We start from the raw sequence: 20,441 nt of genomic DNA, 5'->3' as shown, positions 1-20,441 counted from the left end.
ATGTGATATGGGTTTCCAATGTAAATTTGTAATAAAGAGATATTTTATTATACAGTATGTACAATACAGGATACGAGGCACAAGGTAAATTACCCAGAAACCACTCTCACCTTCTTGTTCATCTCAAGGAGCGGAGCTGGAGGTGCTCACTGAGGCTTGTAACCTGGCAGAAGGTAAGACGGCCGACATTTACACTGACTCTAGGTACGCTGTTGGCATCGCCCACAATTATGGGCCCATTGGTAGTAGGAATTTTATTGGATCATCGGGTAAGCCAATTGAGAGAGCAAGAGAAGACAGAACTGACAACAAGGGTATGTGCAGCCAGGTATCAGTAAATTGGCTTGTCCCTGGATACAATAATGCCACCACTAGGTTTGTAGCAGCCTGCACGATGTGCGCACGGCGTGATATAGGTAAAACAGCAAAGGTACCTGTGAAAAGTGCAGCCCGGCCAGATTACCCGTCCCAGCGACTGCAGAACATACAACTACCCAAGGTAGAAGTGTATGACAATGTGCTCGTGTGTGTAGATCTGTTCTCAGGGGGGCCTGAAGCCCGGCCGGTATCTTCCCCACTGCAGAAGTTGTGTGTAAGTGACAGGGGAACAGTGTTATCCCAAGTATTGACCTGGTGTTTGTACAATGATAAGATGTCAGCAGTTCTCCCAGATGTTATTCCAAAGTTAGTTTGTTTTTAATAATTGTATTTAAGAAGTGTTGTGGGAATATTAAATACTGAAGTTAAGTTTTATGTAAAGTTCTGGACCAGCCTTAGCATCGGACTGTTGGAGGCATCAGATAAAGGTACAGAAGTGGAATATTCCCATTTGAAAACATTTTTAGTTATTTGTTTTTGTTGTTGTTGTGAAAGGAAAATTTTGTGCAGTGTGTGTATGTATGTGTATATATATATATATATATATATATATATATATATATATATAAAGAAGAAAAATTAGTTTGCATGTATCATTTTTAGTCATTGCTCAATGTGAACGTTTGATGTAAAGATGTTATTTGTTAATGTTTTTCTTCAAATTAATTATTTGATTAAGATCAATTAATGTTTATACAATGAAAAAGCTTGTTCTCCACAGGAAGAGTCCAACTCTGAATGGAGGCGTGAGAACCAGATTCTAACAGAATGTGGACGGATAAGGGAAGGTGAACCGGTAACACCCAAGGCTCTCATGATGGCACTTGCATTGATGGTGTATGACCTCACATATGCCCCAAGACTGCAAGGATCGATTTGGAAAGATCGAATTGGTATGTTTCAGGCTTTACAGCTGTTGCTGCTAGATTCTGTTAGAGCTGTTTGATCTGCTTACAGAACAGTCCTGGCAGACCGGTGCCAACCTTATCATACCCGCCTCTCACAAAGAGAACCGACCTTGAGAGGCCTCCCCTTGCAATTCGAGTAAGACCAATTTGGTTTGCGACATTTGTCAGATAAACATGTGGAATCTGTGTATATTTTTGTGAGCTGGAGATGTTCCAGGCAATCAGCTCAGATCAAGGTACAAATCCTGCTGGAAAGTTGTAAACACCAAGTTCAAATATAATGTACCCAGTAATTACAAATCATCTAGGTGCCATGTCCATTGGAACAGAGAAGTTTTTCTTATATAAAGGTTTTTGTTTGATTTAGTTTAAGGGCCTGATATTGTTATTGTATGTACTTAGAACAACTTTTATAGTACGTAGATGTTATCACCAGATTAGTATTTATTTTAACAATTGACAAGGGTTGGGGGTCCCCAGCAAATGCCAGTAAATATGAACTAAAAGATTTTTAATATGATGAACTCCATCACTGAGGTTCGGCAGGCGCAGCCGGAGCCAGTACAACGCGTTTGTCATAAACTGACGGCAGTGTCACAATTCCAAGCATCCGCCCAGACAAGTAACATACCGGAAGAAGACGACAGATGAGCGGAGGGTTTGTGGTAGTCACAATAAAACTCCACTAATCCACCTACGTGGGATCTCACACCAGGCTCACAGCATGAGGTGCTGTGTACAGCCTGGTGACGTATACTAAAAGAGACGGGGTCTGAAAGATGAGAAGGACCAAACCAAGTCCTGATGACATCAGCAAAGTTCAAAGTAAAGACCAAAGACCTGAGTGAATCTGTCAGCAGTATCAAGTGTTTTAATCAGAAGACAGGAGAAGAAGAGGACGATGATGTACAGGACTTGTCAATACACTGGTGGGACCCCATACCCAAACTGGACATTGGTGATGGCATCATATTAGTTGTGGCCCTATTGATATATTTTTTGAGTTTTATAATCACAATATATAATTTTTGTAATTTAATATGAGAAAAAGGGGGGTTTGTGAAGGATGGTTTATTTGCTTTTATTCTCTGTATGAAATTACATTGTGAACTATCAAGCAGGATGCCAAATTACTAAGATGTATTATGTTAAAGTGATTATGACAATGTTTAAATGATTTTGTTTCGTGCAGCAGCCATCTTGTCTGGAGTTCCCATCTTGGTTCTTTTGTAGTGAATAGAAAAGTCATTGTTCCTTTAATACAAGTAATGTCGATTTCGTATGTTTTATCTTTGACATTGGTTCCCATGCGAAGTTTGTAGAGAATGGACAGGGAGTGAGAAGGGAGGGTGGCAAGTGGCAAGTATGCGTGAAGGAAGGTCCCCCCCCCCTCCCCCATCTCCACGAAAACATTCTGTCCAAAAGAGAAAAGGCCACCTGCAAATCTAATGTGTGAAGAATTATAATGATGTATCTGGGATGTATTTTATTGTATGCTTTTTACTGAATAACAAATATTGTCTGTGGTTAACCTCAAGCCTAAACCCCTTCTGTATTTCAGTTTAACAGTTTGAGTCTGGTAATAAATCCTTCAGAGGAGTATTTTTGATCATATCAGCAGCACCGGTCTGTTTTCTTCTCCTCTCTTGATATATATCGGTGAAATATCCTAATTAGGATACTGACTAATGGGGTCTGGCCTTGAGAGTCTGTTTGGACTTGTCTAAATTTCAGTCTAATATATTTTGAGCCATTGATTTCCACGACAGATGTATAGAATATAATCGTTACAGGCGCAGTAGTCACATGATGGTGCTGGTGAGATGACGTGTTACATGTGGAGTTACTGTAATATATGATGTATAGAATATAATATAGTTACAGGCGCAGTAGTCACATGATGATGGTGGTGGTAAGATGACGTGTAACCTGTGGATTGGAAGAAGTATTCGGCACACAGACGTCAAAATCAAATTTCTTGAAATTTTTATTATGATAGATGCCAAAACGAGCGGAAATCCGCCATTACAAGCAGCGCCACTCTTCTGGACACTCCAGCAACCAGGGTTATCAGTGCCCGACGAAGGTCCTTTGACCGAAACGTTACGTTCCACGCACCAAACCCTTGGCATCTATCATAATAAAAATTTCAAGAAATTTGATTTTGACGTCTGTGTGCCGAATACTTCTTCCTACCCTGATCTTGTGTATTCCGAACCTACCTCTACCAGTGTAACCTGTGGAGTTACTGTAATATATGATGTATAGAATATAATCGTTACAGGCGCAGTAGTCACATGATGGTGGTGAGATGACGTGTTACATGTGGAGTTACTGTAATATATGATGTATAGACTATAATATAATCGTTACAGCCGCAGTAGTCACGTGATTGTGAGATGAAGTCTTGTAAATCAGGAAGAACTGGTATAAAGATGGTGACCAGGAGTGTGATATAAATTGTGGTGTAAAGGGTTAATGACACTATCCCTGCTTTTGTGCTTAGCTCTTTAACCCCTAAAGGCCCGGGCCTATTTTGGGCATTGTTTTTTCCTCTCCGCCTTCCAAGAGTCGTCTCTGTTTTTTATTTTTTCGCCATTTGTGGGCTTGTTTTTTACGAGATGCAGCAGTCATGGATACTATTTTGGAGTACATGGGAGTTATTGATTAACTTTTGTTTTATGTTTTGGTGGGGGGAATAAGAAAAAAAAGCATTTTTGCAGTTTCATTAGTATTTTGTATCGGTTATGTACGGCATTCACTTGGCGGTTTAATGAATGCGTTGTCTATATTGTTTGGGTCGTTATGATCACGGCGATACCAGATATATCTTTGTGTGTGTGTGCATGTATATGCGTGTTTATATAAACCACAGTTTTATAATTTTAACTTGAACTTTTTAATTTTTTTTTATTTATTATTATAGTATATTGTGATTCATAGGAGTACAAAGATGGCGGACTTGGGGGCCTTCATCAGGACACCCGGCTGCCAAGCCAACCGACTGCATCCCCTGATCGCGCCCCAGTGCGACCGTTGTAACGTTACAGGGGGTCGCCCCCCCTGTCTCTAGTCATTTAAATGCTGCGGTCGCTATTGACCGCGGAATTGAACGGGTTGAACGAGCGGGATTGCACTCGAGCGGGATCCGGCTCGCTGCTCTGAAGTGTCGGCTGTAACACAGAGCCAACATGCTCGTTCTATGGAGCGGGCTCTGCCTGTGATCCCGCTCCATATTCCTCCACCCGACGTGCGCCGTGTATATACGGCGGATGTTGGGAAGGGGTTAATTATTCTCATAGAAAATACAATTTAACCTGTATACCTATTATTATATTTATATTTATTTACCTATTATTGATATTTTACATATTATATTTACCTATTATATTTACCTATTATATTTACCTAATTATTATTATATTTACCTATTATTTTTTTTTTAACTTATTATATTTACCTAATTATTATTACTTTTAGCTATTATTATAATTTTTATTATATTTAGGCATCATTTACACGAGCGTAATATACTCGCGTGCGACGCGTGTGCTTTTCACGCGTGTCGTACGCACCTATATTAGTCTATGGGGCAGTGCAGACAGTGCGTGAAATTTGCGCAGCGCGAGTGCGTTGCGTAAAACTCATGACATGTCCTATCTTTGTGCGCTGTTCGCGCATCACGCACCCATTGAAGTCAATGGGTGCGTGAAAGCCACGCATGCCGCATGGAAGCACTTCCGGGCGAACTGCGTGATTCGCGCAACAGCTGTCAAAAGGATAAATGAAAACAGAAAAGCACCACGTGCTTTTCTGTTTACAAACATCCAAACGGAGTGTCATAATGATGGCGGCTGCGCGAAAATCACGCAGCCACGCATCATACGCTGATGACACACGAATCTGTTAAGTGCCTTTTGCGCACGCAAATCTCAGCGTTTTTTGCATGCGCAAAATGCACACACTCCTGTGAATCCGGCCTTGGTGTATTGTAAATATTAGTTAATGCCATTGGCACGGCCTAGCAGACCTATAGCCAGGGCAGGCCTGGGGTCTTTGTTAGGCCAACGGCTGCAATGGTAACCCATAGGGCCCCCTCCATTTGTCAAACCGCTTAAATGCCACAATCACTATTGACTGCGGCATTTAAGGGGTTAAACGGCTGGGATTTGAGGTTTCTCCAATCCTTGCTGTTGCAGCGTGACCCCGGCTGTCATTCACAGAGAGGCGCCCGCGGTGATCGTACGGGCAAAGCTTTTGTGTCTGCATGGTCACAATCACATTATCATGTACGTGATTATGTGCTAAGACGTTCTAGTTGCTATGAATGATTTGCCACCGTCTCCAGGCACTCGCTGTCCGGATATCCTCGTGTTATTCCAGCATGGAGCTGTACGTGTGTGAGACCTCGATTTTTCTTCGTGTAGTCGGCAGAATTTTCTCTGCCAGTTGCTAATACTTCTTCTGTAGTCAGGACATTCCCGCTACGAGGTATAGACGTGTGCTGAATTACTACTTATTGAATGGCGTTAAGGCTTCGTTCACATCTGCATTCAGTGATTCCGTTATTCAGGTCCATCACAGGAGCAGAGCAACAAAATACCGGAAACGCCAAATCAGTTACATGACGGACACCAACGGCGCCTGGCAGAACCTATTGACTTTAATGGTTTGTGTCATGGTGTCAGTATGCTGCCCTATTATATCCGCCATTTGTGATCCTATCTGCGACAGCGCCTCGGATTCAGATATGAACAAAGTAATTCAATACAATCTCGCGTCATCCAGTAAATAAACGTATACGTTAAATGTAGAAGTAATTTTATCATGTGAGTCTATTGGCGATGGATGACTGACGGATTACTAGAGAAAGTAATGGAGGACACGTGTAGGTAACGGATATAAGTCATCAGCGGCGAGGAAGAAGGTCCACGGGAGAACACCGTTCTTTGTCTATATATAAATGGGGGCAGAGTGTTAGGTCAGTGGCCCAGTCATTAACCCTTTATATCACGCTCCTGGTCACCATCTTTATTCCCGTTCTTCCTGTTTTCGGGCTGCTCTCGTCTATATTCTGCTCAGTCCCAGGGCGTAGTAATCTAATAATATAATAAGTTCTTCATAGTCACTGAACCGGGAAATAATAATACTATCACCATGAGTAAGAAACCAGCGTCATCCTGGCAGTAGAGGCATCGTACGGAAGTTTGGGGATATAATAACACCGGAGATTTATATGTCTGCCTTATGGAGATCGCTGGACTAAAATACGACTCCAAATAAATTAGGCGCTTCTGACAGTTCACACGCTGCATAGTGGCATGTACGAGGAGCCAGCGTAGATTTCCACTATAATGTATATACGTCTGATTCTAATTATAGTAATTTTGTCCTCCGGGGCCCCATCATATACTAAGCGCCACCTACTTTTTAGAGAATTAGTATAAGCGACAGTTAGTAAATGTGGAGAACGGGGTCCCCTGACCCGACCTGGTGATTTGATGAATGCATCCAGGTGGAGAATGAATGGAGAGGTGACCACACATGTGCACGACTCTCTCCATTTAACTGTATAGGAGTTCCAGAAACAGCCGAGCACGGCCAGAGGTGAAGCCGCATCTACCAGACATGTCTGGCATATCCTGGGGAGAAATGTCTGTGTTGGGATTAGCCCTTTATTCCATTTGGTGACGGCTCTGAGAAGATGTTTCTGTCAGTGATCAATAAGTGAGGCTCTGTATGTCACACATGATGTTGTCCCCTGTATGATTTCCATCTTCTCCTTTCTTCATAAAGTCGTCTGCAATACTAGATCCTCCCGTTCCTCCAGTTTTCTCATCTTCTCCTGCACAACGTTCCTTCTCCTGAATGACCCACCAAGGATGGACAAAGACAGGGATGAGATGAGCAGAAGAATATTAGACTTCACCTTGGAGATCATCTACCTGTTGAGCGGAGAGGTAAACTTTTCTACATTATAGAACAAGTCACACATAGGGAAGGGACAATACATAATGGGAAGTAATAGGAAGAATCCAGTGTCCTGTATAACAGCGTCCAGACCTTCCAAGTGACGTCAAGAAGCTGAAGATCAGCCACCAATATTGTCAGTTATGTGTCATGTCACCAATGCAGCAATAGTAATGTTGTAGAGTGATGAGTATAACAAGTAGGAGCAACCAGGAGGAACAGGATGACATCTATATCGAAACATAGAAGATGTCGGCAGGAGGAGAACACATGGTCTTACTAGATCACTATGTGCAGCCACATACACACACACACATTTACGTTACTCAAGTGTCCTGACAGTGAATATACAGTACCTCCAGCCAGGACGTAATGTCTATTCAGAATCCTAACACTTCGCTAACGTTTCTGTGAGATTTACAGCAAGGCAAGCGTAATCTCGTTTTCAATGACCGTTTACAGCATAATCTCGCGAGATTACGCTTGCCTTGCTGTAAATCTCACACAAACGTTACCGAAGTGTCAGGATTCTGAATAGACATCCCGTCCTGGCTGGAGGTGATGCCTATTCACGGTCAGGACACTAGAGTAACGTTAATATGTGTGTATGTGGCTGCACATAGTGAACTAGTAAGAACACTATGTGCTGTGTAAATGAATTGGGAGAAGTGTATGACGCTGATTGGTCACTTACAGGGGCGTAGCTAAATGCTCATGGGCCCTGGTGCAAGAATTCAGCTTGGGCCTCCCAAACACCACAAGAACCCTGCAGCGCCTATGCCCAGCCGCCTTACCCAACAGCCCCCACTGTATAATGCCCCCATACTGTATAATGCTACCCCTAGCTGCCCTCATACAGTATAATGCTCCCTATAGCTGCCCCCATACAGTATAATCCCCCCAATAGCTGCCCCACACAATATTATGACCGCATAGCAGACCCCATATGTTATAATACCCCCCATAGCAGAACCCACACAGTATAATCCCCCCATAAAGTATAATGTCCTCATAGCAGCCCCATACAGTATAATACCCCCATAGCAGCCCCCACAGTATAATGCAACCCATAGAAGCCCCCACAGAATAATACCCCACACAGTAGAATGCCCCCCATAGCTGCCCCCACACAGTATAATGCCACCACTGTATAATGCACCCCCCACAACTGCCACCACTGTATAATGTATAATGCAACCCGCACAACTGCCCCCAATGTATAATGCACCCCCACAACTGCCCCCACTGTATAAGGCACCGCCATAGCTGCCCCCACACAGTATAATGCACTGCCATAGCTGCCCCCACACCGTATAATGCACCCCCGTAGCTGCCCCCACACAGTATAATGCACCCCCATAGTTGCCTCCACGGTATAATGCACGCTCATAGCTGTCCCCACTGTATAATGCACCCCCATAGTATAATGCACCCCTACAGATAACCCCATAGTATAAGACAGCCCCCCTCCCATACCCAGTATTATGCCTCATATGTGCCGAATAGAAAAATACTTACATATCCCCGTTCCCCCGACGGGTGGAGGAGATCTTTCTTCTCAGGTCTGTTATGTCAGTGACATCGCGCCTGCCTACGCTGAGCCGCTAATGGCACAGTGAATGATGGAGCAAGGAGCCGTCAGCTCCTTGCTCCAGCCCTGAATTCAACTGTATCTGAATCCTGACGAAGCAGATACAGTTGGAACAGGAACCTCGGTGGCTGGCTCGCGACCCCCCCCCCGGAGGTCTTCACGCGACCCCCCAGGGAGTCGCGACCCACAGTTTGTAATGTATTGTACTCTCCTCTCTCCACTCAATACATCAAATCACGGGCCCCCTCTGTGGCTCACCAGGTCTCGTTTCCTGAGGAGTCGGATGATCGGCTCCAACTTCCAGGGCATCCAGGCTCTCTCTCACCGTCCGCACTTCGTTGCGTTCTCTTCATGAATGGCTGGAACTAACCTCACGTGATGTCACATGGCACACTGAGTGTACTATGTGATCGTGACGTCACGTGAGGGGCCCTCAGCTCGGCCAGTAAAGCATTAAAAAAATCGATTGTACAGTTAATGACGTGTGGCAACGGGGGGCCCATGGCCCCCCAGGCTAAGAGGCCCGGTCATGGCTGCGACCCCTATAGCTACGCCACTGGTCACTGATTGGTCAGCGCCATACACTCCTCTGTACGACACCCACTTGGTCAAAAAGTAAAACACGCCCAGTTGTCCATTAAAGTAATTAGCATAAATCTAATATAGGTCATAACTCAGTCAAAAATGATCGATTTTCTAAATAAAAAACACTGCTGTAATCTACATTACAGCGCCGATCACATCATGTACAAGATAGGCCACTTATAGAGTCTCTGTCACCAGATTATAAGATCACTGCTCACACGCTATTCAAGTGCTGTGAGCAGCTGTGCTGATATTCAGCTGTGAGCTGGAGTCACTCCTATATCTGTGCATGGAGCTCAGCAACAGTATGGACCGCTTCAAAAAGAGCCTTTCTCTCCACTACATGTAAGCAGCTGTGCTGGTATTCAGCTGGAACTTGGAATCACTCCTGTGTCTGTGCATGTAGCTCCGCAATAGTAGGAACAGCTTGGGAGAAAGCTGCCCCTCTCTCCACTACACGTGGAGAGCACGTTGACAAGCAACAAGCCAGATGCCGGAGACTGAGACAGCAGGTCTGCTGTGCGAGCTCTGAGCAGCTGAGCTGATATTCAGCTGTGACTCAAGATCGCTGTTGTCTGAGCATGTAGCTCCGTGAGCGGCGTCTAGCAGTGCCAGTAAGTATTACCCTGCTTGGTGAACGCTCACCGGCAGGTATTACTAGTAACTTTCCCTTCAAGTTGATATTGTCTTTCCCTGATCTAAGACTGGATGTGTCCCGACGCACGTTTCGCTGAAGTCAGTCAGCTTCATCTAGGGGCAGGGGCGCTCAGTTTCTCGCATCCTTTATGTGAGGAGTTATGATTGACAGCTATCACAGGCAATCACAACTCCGTAAAATAAAGATAGTGTTTAATTGATAAACTCTTACAGGTTGGAACTAATAGTGACAAAAATAAAAAAGGAGGATCATTATCTTATAGTACAGAGACCTATCCACATTAGGTACTAAAAATTAATTATTAATTTTTCACAAAGTTTTATCAACAAATTGTATTTTAATTTATATACATATATTCTAATTTTAAATTTTTATTTGTTATTCTTTTATTGAATTTAGTTTAGCTAGCATTCTTATTCATCATATTTTTGTATTGCTATTGAGAATTGTATTGTGACAACATCTCAAATGTCACAACATTTTAAATTTTATTACTTTTTATACAAGTTTTGTTTTATTAAATGCGTGTTACCTACACCAAGCAAACATGATGTTTAGATTAATTTTTATTATTATTTTTATTTCATTTATAATATAATTTTTGTTTTTATTTTAATTTTGTTGCCCAATGTTTCCGCCTATATGAGTAAAATATTATACCATAAATATGGGACAGGTTACCGTTTGTATTACCAATTGGAGAAACAGTAAGATTTTGGCTATATGCAGCTACAGTAGAAAGGGAAAATGAGAGAAAGCATCCAAAATTGAATGACTCATTTAGTCCGTTAGGACTCACGGATTGCATCCTATAAATCCATCTACTCTCCTCTCTTAGTAGGAAATGGTCCACATCTCCTCCTCTAATCCCCATGGAAAGATGGCAAATAGCCCAGCCCATGAGCTCCCCAACATTAAGATTGTGTTTGAGTTTAAAATGTCGGGCTACAGGGGTGGGTTGAAAGGGCTTGTTTTTCTGAATTTTCTAACTCTATTCTGTCATAATTTTTTATGCTGTTGAGATTTTCATCTCTCTCTTGGTTTTTCCAACATAGTGTAGGTTACATTTACATTTTAACATGTAGATAACCCCCTTAGTGGAGCAACAGATATGTTGTCTAATGGTATAGGGCTTCCCTGAACCATCCTCAAAGGTCTTTTTTTTCCACTAAGATCTGACATGCAGTGCATGTCCCTCATGGGAAAAACCCCAGAAATTTCTGAGGTTTTCTCTGGATACAGTCCCTTGTGAAATGGCTCTTGACTATATGTTGACCGATTTTGTGTTATTCTTCCTATAGCCTATAGAGGCTTTACGGCCCAGATGCTTTCGTATATCTGGGTCAATTAGCAAAATCTTCCAATGATTATAAACGATTCTACTCATCCCTTCCCATTTATCATGTAGGGTTGTGATGAATCTCACTTCATTTGGTTATTAATAACGTATCCCTATCTGTACGGAGTGCTTGATTATAAGCATATTTTATTTGGCGGTTTGAGTAGTTCCTTTCTCTCAAACGGTTTTTTAAAGAGGCAACACCAAGTTTGAATTTCTCAAAGGTTGAGCAATTTTTTCTCAAGCTCAGAAATTCGCCCTTGGGGATACCTCTTATTATTCTCAACAAATGGGAACTTCCAGCATCCAATAGGCTATTGGTAGCCGTCTCTTTCCTATATATATCTGTCTTAATCTGCCGCTCTTGGTTGATGCAAATTTTAATGTCCAAGTAGGGAATTTCTACTTTACTGTAACTCAATGACAATTTGATATTTAGTTGATTGTTATGAAGACCATTCACAAATTCTAACAGCCTTTGTTCCTCCCCCCCGCCATATAAAAATGACATCATCAATGTTACGAAGGCCAAGTCGTTACACTGTTGATGTATTTTTGTTGCTGCTCGCAGAAGACAAATTATTCTTCCCACCACCCAAGGAACAGGTTGGCAAACGTGGGCACACATACTGTGCCCATAGCCGTTCCTTGGGTCTGTAGGAAGAAGCGGGCATCGAATAGGAAATAATTCCAGGTCAGGATAAATTTGAGAGTATTCATCACAAATTTCAACCTTTTGGGATTGTAATTAGGCTCTCGTTGTAGTAAAAATTCTACCACCTGACACCCTAGGTCATGCCCAATGGAGGTGTATAGGCTCTCAACGTCACAAGTAACAAGGATCCAAGTCCAAGTTGGCACCATTAAGTTCTTTCAGAACCTGCATGGTTTCACGAGTACATGATGGCAATTTGTGCACTAAATGGAGAAGTTCATTGTCCAGCCACTGACCGCATCTCTGTCAGACATCCAATGCCTGACACTATTGGCCTACCAGGAGGCTGCTCAAGGTTTTTGTGTACCTTGGGCAACATAGCAACATTTTATATCTTGGGATGTCTGACTGACAGAAACTTGGATTCAGTCAGTGTGATGGCCCGTTCCCTTAGACCAAATTCAATCAATTCCTCATATTCTTTTAAAAATTGTACTGGTGGGTCACCCCAAAGGCTTTTGTAACTGTTTTTATTATGGAGTTGTCTCCTAGCTTCCTTTATATACAAATCCTTTGGCCAGATGACCACGTTGCCCCCTTTATCGGACTGTTTGAACAAAACATCAGTCCATGTCTTGAACTCATCTAGCGCAGCGTGTTTATCTGTCGACATATTTTGGAAGGAGGATGACTCGCACAATTGGTTAATGTCACTGGATGCAAGTTCAATAAATATTTTAACTGCTGGACAGATATCAAAACTTGGCATTTAGGTTTGAGTTTATTTTTCATCTCAACAGTTCCAATTGTTGCATCCATTGAATTAGTTGTACCATCCCCTTCTTCCATTAGACTTTCTAAAATTCCAATGGCTTGTAGTTCTTCCTCATCAAAAGGAGTAATTTGATTTAAACTTGTTTCTCCTCTCTGACTGAAGATTTTTTTTATAGATTAATTTCCGTCCAAATAAATGAAGGTCTTTGATGACCTGAAATTTATTAAGCCTAGGTGTCCTACAAAAATTGAAACCCTTCTTTAGGATTCTGGTCTGAGCACTTATAACGGTCCTCACCAGTTTGTTCGTAGATCCTCGGTGTCGTCTGGGAGATGGTGCTTGGAACCCGGGCAACGCTTGGCACAGCGGGTAGAGGTGGTCAGATGGAAAGGCAGCAGTCAGGACAGGCAGCACACGTCGTAACGGGTATGGAAGCAATAGGTCAAGGCAGGCGGCAGGCAAGGATAGTCAAGTTCAGGCAGAGGTCCGCAACGGGAAATCCAGACAAAGGCACAAGGGAAGGAAACAGAGAACCAGGGCACAGTGAAACTCACGGGGGAACTTGGTTGAACAAGCATGGATGAACGGAAGGAGGAACCTTAAATAGGAAGTCTTTAGAATTAAGGTGCGCGCTGGCCCTTTAAGACAACGAATCAGGGTGCGCACCCTCTAGTGACTGCAGCCGCACATCGAGAATGACGGCCACAGAGGGAGGTAAGGGATGCACTTACCTGACGCCGCTCAGGGCCAGCAGAGCGTCCAGATCGGGTAAGTGGAGCTCGGGATGAACATGCGTTAATGGAGGGCGCAGGAACCGGAGCAGAAGCCGTGGGGAAGGCGGGGAACGGCGCGACAGCCGTTACAGTACCCCCCCTTTACGCCCCCTCTTTTTTGGCTTGCTTGGAAACCTTCGCTCAAAGTCCTTGATGAGAGCTGGGGCATTGATATTCTCCACGGGAAGGCCACCAGTACTGACGGCCAATCAAATTGAGAGTCTTTTTGATGCCAGGGTGCCCAGAAACCCTAGAGACATGATCCCAACGATGAACACAATCCCTTTGTTTAGGGGGTACATAGGTATTTCCTCCGGGAACGTGTACCACTTAAGCTGGAGCAGCGATCACAATACGTTTAGGATCTATAATAAACTGCGTGCTGGGCTCTTGGTCTGTGGGGTCAAAACAGAAAGATAAAGCGTCAGCCTTGGTATTCTTTCCAGCGGGTCTGTAGTGAAGCTGAAAATTGAATCTGGAGAAGAATAATGCCACCGAGCTTGACGAGAGTATAGGCGTTGAGCAGTCTGCAAGTATATAGGAGGTTCTTATGATCTGTGTAAATGATGATGGGATGTCATGCACCCTCAAGCAAATGTCTCCATTCCTCCAGGGCCAATTTAATAGCTAAAAGTTCTTTATCTCCAATACCATAATTTTTTTTCAGCGGATGTGAATGATTTGGAGAAAAAAAACACAGGCCACCAGTCTCCCTCTACAATTTGTTTGTGAAAGAATAGCTCCGACTCCCACAGATGAAGCATCGACCTCCAGAACAAAGGGTTTGGTAGAATCCGGTCTATGTAGGACTGAAGCAGAAGAGAAGGCAATTTTAAGGGCTTGGAATGCGGCTTCAACCTCCGTGGTCCAGTCTTTGGCATTAACCCCCTTTTTGGTCAGTGCAGAAATAGGAGCTGTCATAGAGGAGAAATGAGGAATAAACTGGCGGTAATTACTTGCAAATCCAAGCAGGCGTTGGACAGCTTTGAGTCCTTGTGGACGAGGCCAGTTGAGAATAGAAGATAGTTTGGCTGGATCCATTTGAAGTCCCTGGTTGGAAATGACATACCCCAAGAAAGGCAGGCTGGTTTTCTCGAAGAGGCATTTCTCTAGTTTGGCAAACAGTGTTCTCTCGTAGACGCTGTAACACTTGGCGCACATGCACACGATGAGTTTGAATATTGGGAGAAAAGAAAATGTCATCTAGGTATACCACCACACAGCTGTACAACAGATCCTGAAAAATGTCATTAACAAAAGCCTGGAAAACCGCAGGAGCATTACAAAGTCCAAAGGGCATGACGAGGTATTCGAAATGCCCATCACGAGTGTTGAATGCGGTTTTCCATTCGTCTCCCTCGTGGATACGGATGAGTTGATAAGCTCCACGAAGGTCTAGTTTGGTGAAAATTTTCTCCCCCTGTAGGCGGTCAAAGAGTTCTGAGATCAATGATAACGGGTACCTTTTCTTTAGCGTGATATTATTCAATCCTCGGTAATCAATACAAGGACGCAGGGGCCGTCTTTTTTCCCCACAAAGAAAAACCCTGCGCCGGCAGGAGAGGAGGACTTACGGATGAATCCTCTCAAGATTTTCTTGGCTATACCGAGACATGGCCTCCGTCTCGGGCAAGGACAAAGGGTAGACTGTACCTCTGGGAGGCGTGGCGTTGGGGACCTGATCTATGGCACAGCCATATGGCCTGTGAGTAGGCAGCGATTCAGCTTGTTTACAGAAAACATCCGAGAAGCTTTTATATGGAGTAGGAAGTCCTGCTGAGTTAGGTGCTGTAGACTGAGGCATGGGTGGGCGAATAGATTGTAGACAATGTTGGTGACAGAAGTCACTCCAGCGGGTAATTTGACCTCCAGTCCAGTCAATAACAAGAGTGCTAATGAATACCTATATTGAACCAGACCTAACGATAAACGTTATAATAAACGTCCACACATCTCAAAGAAGAACAGACAATAAATACCTATAACTGTATGTGAGGACAGATCATATCTCCCCGAAGGGAAAAAATACCACCAAGTACAATCAGTAACTTGCAGAAAATATACATTCTTTATTACAATATACATAAGAACATGTTGGCCATCAGGACCTAAAAACCACAAACAATGAAAATATACAATGTGGAGAGCATACGGCTACTCAGAATGGCATATATTCAACATTCAATAATGCCATACAGGGTCGCTCTGATAGTCATGCCATAAGTGTAAGTTCCAAGGATAACAGACACCACAAAATGTGTCTCCAAAAAGCATGCTAAAACAGAACAATATAATACAGGCCCTGTAAAGAATGGTATGCAGGAAAAGCAAGTAGCCAGCACTGAATAGTCAGTGTAAATAGAGTGGTATAGAGACCAGGGTATCACCAAAAATCAGAATAGGTCCCAGAAGCCATACCAACCCGAGTGTTGCATATCAAGCCAAAAAAATGAACTCCACAACGAGAGCCCCAACGCACGTTTCGCGGTAGCTTTTTCAAGGGGTACTAACTAGTAAGGTGACCGGCGTTGTATTTGTACTCCGTGGTAGGAGAGGTATGTTTAAAAATAGCCAATAGCAGCACGATATTCATAAATCCCTAATGCTGAACACCTAAAATATACCAGGTGTTTTGCATTGGTGAGTCAATCGGTTTACAATTACCTGAATTCTGGTCAGTGGGCAGCAACCGACGCCATTGCCGATGTCGAGTGTACATCTCAAAGATGAGAGTGCGCATGCGTGTGCGCAACAATCCAAAAGCGCAGCTAACAACAAATGTCGTCGCACATAAATGACGTATCGCGCCATAGTAGCCATGTTAGGTATGGGCAAGGACAGGGATGAAAAAACGCGCGTTCACATCAGCCCACCAGCGCCGCAAACAACAAATGTCATAACATATATATGGCGTATCGCGCCATAGTGGCCATCTTAGGTATAGGCAAGGACAATTAAAGATCTAGTTATAGGGCAAGGAACGAATGTAGGGCATATGCATCACAATCCAAATTTTCATATAGAGAAAACAATACAGTGAGGCTGTAATATCTATAAATATAAACAGTGATGCACATATAAAAATATATACATAGTTTAATAATACATTCAACATAGTGTCATGATATAAATCCATCAATGCAACAAAGACCACATATTAGACTATGTATATACATGAATATATATAACACATAATAAAAAAAGGGGGAGCAATTTATGAAAGAAAAAAAAAATATATATTATTTCATAAAAAAATATAATAAATAATAAGTGAAGGTTAGAAATGTGTGACCACGCGTGCAAAGTGAGGTGATGAAAAAAAATATATAGATAAAGTGAAACACACGTGACAAAAGCACATTTGAAAAAATACAATTCTGTTTATTAAAAATATTCATACATACAATGATTAAATGAATATATAATATAGTATGATCTAATATACCCAAGCTATAGTGGTAAAAAATATATATATATATGTTTTAGTATTAGCATATATATACAAATGACAAACGTGTAGAAAAAGATTTTATATATATATATTAAGAATAAATATGTGTAGGCGTGAGTGTGAATAAATAAATATAAGAATATACAATGTAAACAGTGTGCTAACAATATCATATAAAATATATGAAATGTATAAAGAATGCGTGCAGGGTGTACGCAAACACACATATATAACAGTAGGTACCCCATGAAAAAGCTGAAAAATGATCCAAATTAAAGTATATTAAAAACGCATTGAACGAAGTCCAACCAAAAACTTTATTCAGAGATATAATATGGGATACTTGATATTCTATTTGGCCCAATAAATACAAATCGAAACGAAAGTATGTGTAGCCCCTATAAAAAGACAAAAAATAATAATATTAAAAATGCCACCAAATATGGATACAGGGCACAGGACTACTTCACCGCATCAATGGGAGAATGGATGGAGCCATGTACCGTCAAATCCTGAGTGACAACCTCCTTCCCTCCACCAGGACATTAAAAATGGCTCGTGGCTGGGTCTTCCAGCACGACAATGACCCAAAACATACAGCCAAGGCAACAAAGGAGTGGCTCAAAAAGAAGCACATTAAGGTCATGGAGTGGCCTAGCCAGTCTTCAGACCTTAATCCCATCGAAAACTTATGGAGGGAGCTGAAGATCCGAGTTGCCAAGCGACAGCCTCGAAATCTTAATGATTTACAGATGATCTGCAAAGAGGAGTGGGCCAAAATTCCATCTAACATGTGCAAACCTCATCATCAACTACAAAAAACGTCTGACTGCTGGGCTTGCCAACAAGGGTTTTGCCACCAAGTATTAAGTCTTGTTTGCCAAAGGGATCAAATACTTATTTCTCTGTGCACAATGCAAATAAATATATATATATAATTTTGACAATGTGATTTTCTGTTTTTTTTTTTTTTATATAATCTATCTCTCACTGGTAAAATTAAACTAGCCTAAAAATTCTAGACTGTTCATGTCTTTGACAGTGGGCAAACTTACAAAATCAGCAAGGGATCAAATACTTATTTCCTTCACTGTATATAAAAGTAGTTACCCCATGAAAAAGCTGAAAAATGATCCAAATTAAAAGTATATTAAAAGCACATTGATGAACGAAGTCCAACCAAAAAACTTTATTCAGAGATATAGTATGAGATACTTGATATTCTATTCGGCCCAATAAATACAAATCGAAACGAAAGTATGTGTAGCCCCTATAAAAAGACAAAAAAATAATAATATTAAAAATGCCACCAAATATGGATACAGCCAAACCGCACAAATGCTTAGGCCGAAAACCCACCAAATATTACCTAAACAACATAGTCAACCAAACCAGTCAAATATATGCAGATTTAAAAAGTTAAAAAACTAATGATGCTATAAGACCCAAAAAGGAATAATTATTATAGGAAGGAAGCGAAGGACATTTTCTCATTGAGCCCCAGAGGCGAGCTGGTCTTCAGTTTTGTGACCCATTTGCATTCGATCCGTTCCAATTTACGGAAAGTATCTCCTACACGTGATGCCATTCTGAGTAGCCGTATGCTCTCCACATTGTATATTTTAATTGTTTGTGGTTTTTAGGTCCTGATGGCCAACATGTTCTTATGTATATTGTAATAAAGAATGTATATTTTCTGCAAGTTACTGATTGTACTTGGTGGTATTTTTTCCCTTCGGGGAGATATGATCTGTCCTCACATACAGTTATAGGTATTTATTATTAATAACAAGAGTGCTTCTGCAACCATGGTAGACCCAGTAGCAACGGGTTTAAAGAGTTCTTTAAAACATAGAAGGAGATACGTTCCCTGTGCAGCGCCCCTGTTAAGAGAATGGGCTCGGTGACCAGATAGTTTCCTGTAGAAGCCTCCCATCTACAGGAGCAATGGACAATGGTTTGGTTAGTTTTTGCACTGGGATATGGTAGCGATTTACCAAGGACTGGCACAGAAAATTCCCAGCGGATCCGGAATCTAGGAAGGCTTGAACGCAGAAAGTGGTTCCTGCAAAGGACCGTTTTGCTGGGATGGTCATCTTCTGAGAGGAAGGTATTCCACCAAGGTTAGCCTCTCCTACTTTCCCTAGGCGTTGGCGTTTTCCGGCCTGACTGGACAGTCCTTGAGGAAGTGCGTTTTAACACCACAATACAAACATAAATTCAACTTGCGTCTATTTTGGAGCTCCTCAGGCGTGAGTCTTGTTCTCTCCACCTGCATGGGTTCATCCGACTGAGAGAAAGATGAGGCCAGAAGAGGTCTTTGGAAGGTTGGTGCCAACCGTGATGTCCGATTGCCTCGAGCAGATTCTTGTTGTCGCTCACGGAAACGTATATCTATGCGATTAGCAAGAGTAATCAAGTCCTCCAAGGACGGTGGAAGGTATCGGCCAGCAAGTTCATCCCGCCAGACCCTCCCAGAAGGTAGATACCAAAGCCTCGTTATTCCACTGGAGTTCTGTAGCCAGGGTGCGAAATTGAATGGCGTATTGGCCTTCTGTGGAGGTTCCTTGCCGGAGCTTGAGTAGAGAGGAAGCTGCAGAAAAGGCTCGACCCGGTTCTTCAAACACCCTTTTAAAAGTGGAGAGAAAGTTCTGAATGTTGTACATGATGGGGTCGTTTATCTCCCACAAGGGCGATGCCCAAGCGAGCACTTCACCAGACAGCAGGGACGGGATCTAGGCCACCTTAGCCCGGTCTGAGGAAAAATGATGCGCCATGACTTTGAAGTGGATGGTGCATTGGTTAACAAATCCCCTGCAGGTCTTGGGGTCTCCCTCATAGCGGGCAGGTGTAGGTAAATGTAGTCCAGGACTTTAGACAGGAACTTGCTTTGGTGGTGGTGGTATTGGAGGCGCAAGTTCGTTCAAACAAGAGGACACATTTTGCAGAAGCTAAAACCACTGATCTTGGCGTACTCATTGTCTAGAAAGCTCCTGAGCCATATCAGTCGTGTCAGGCAGGGCTGTGTCAAGGGGATCCATGGCTTGTTCAACCTATAACGGTTCTCACCGGTTTGTTTGTGGATCCTCGGTGTCTGGGAGATGGTGCTTGGAACCCAGGCAACGCTTGGCACAGTGGGTAAAGGCGGTCGGATGGAAAGGCAGAAGTCAGGACAGGCAGCAGACGTCGTAACGGGTAAGGAAGCAATAGGTCAAGGCAGGCGGCGTAACTGGTGTGGATAACAATAGGTCAAGGCAGGTGGCAGGCAAGCATAGTCAAGTTCAGGCAGAGGTCAGCAACGGGAAATCCAGACAAAGGCAGAAGGGAAGGAAACAGAGAACTGGGGCACAGGGAAACT

At 42.7% G+C, this 20,441-nt stretch overlaps 1 protein-coding gene across 1 annotated transcript in view; it reads left to right on the top strand.

The window, feature by feature from the left end:
* The first annotated feature begins 974 nt into the window (after positions 1-974).
* Positions 975-20,441, top strand: part of LOC142658064 (uncharacterized) — a 64,778-nt gene continuing 45,311 nt past the window's right edge. Inside the window, exons 1-2 of the mRNA XM_075833803.1 lie at positions 975-1,271; positions 7,083-7,246. Coding sequence (XP_075689918.1) covers positions 1,193-1,271; positions 7,083-7,246 — 243 coding nt within the window. The 5' untranslated portion in view covers positions 975-1,192. The remainder of the gene's footprint in view (positions 1,272-7,082; positions 7,247-20,441) is intronic.

The sequence above is a fragment of the Rhinoderma darwinii genome, chromosome 1 (assembly GCF_050947455.1).
Source record: "Rhinoderma darwinii isolate aRhiDar2 chromosome 1, aRhiDar2.hap1, whole genome shotgun sequence".
NCBI classification, from domain to species: Eukaryota; Metazoa; Chordata; class Amphibia; order Anura; family Rhinodermatidae; genus Rhinoderma; species Rhinoderma darwinii.
The sequence above is the reverse complement of the archived record's forward strand: the minus strand, read 5'-3'. Positions and strand labels throughout refer to the sequence as shown.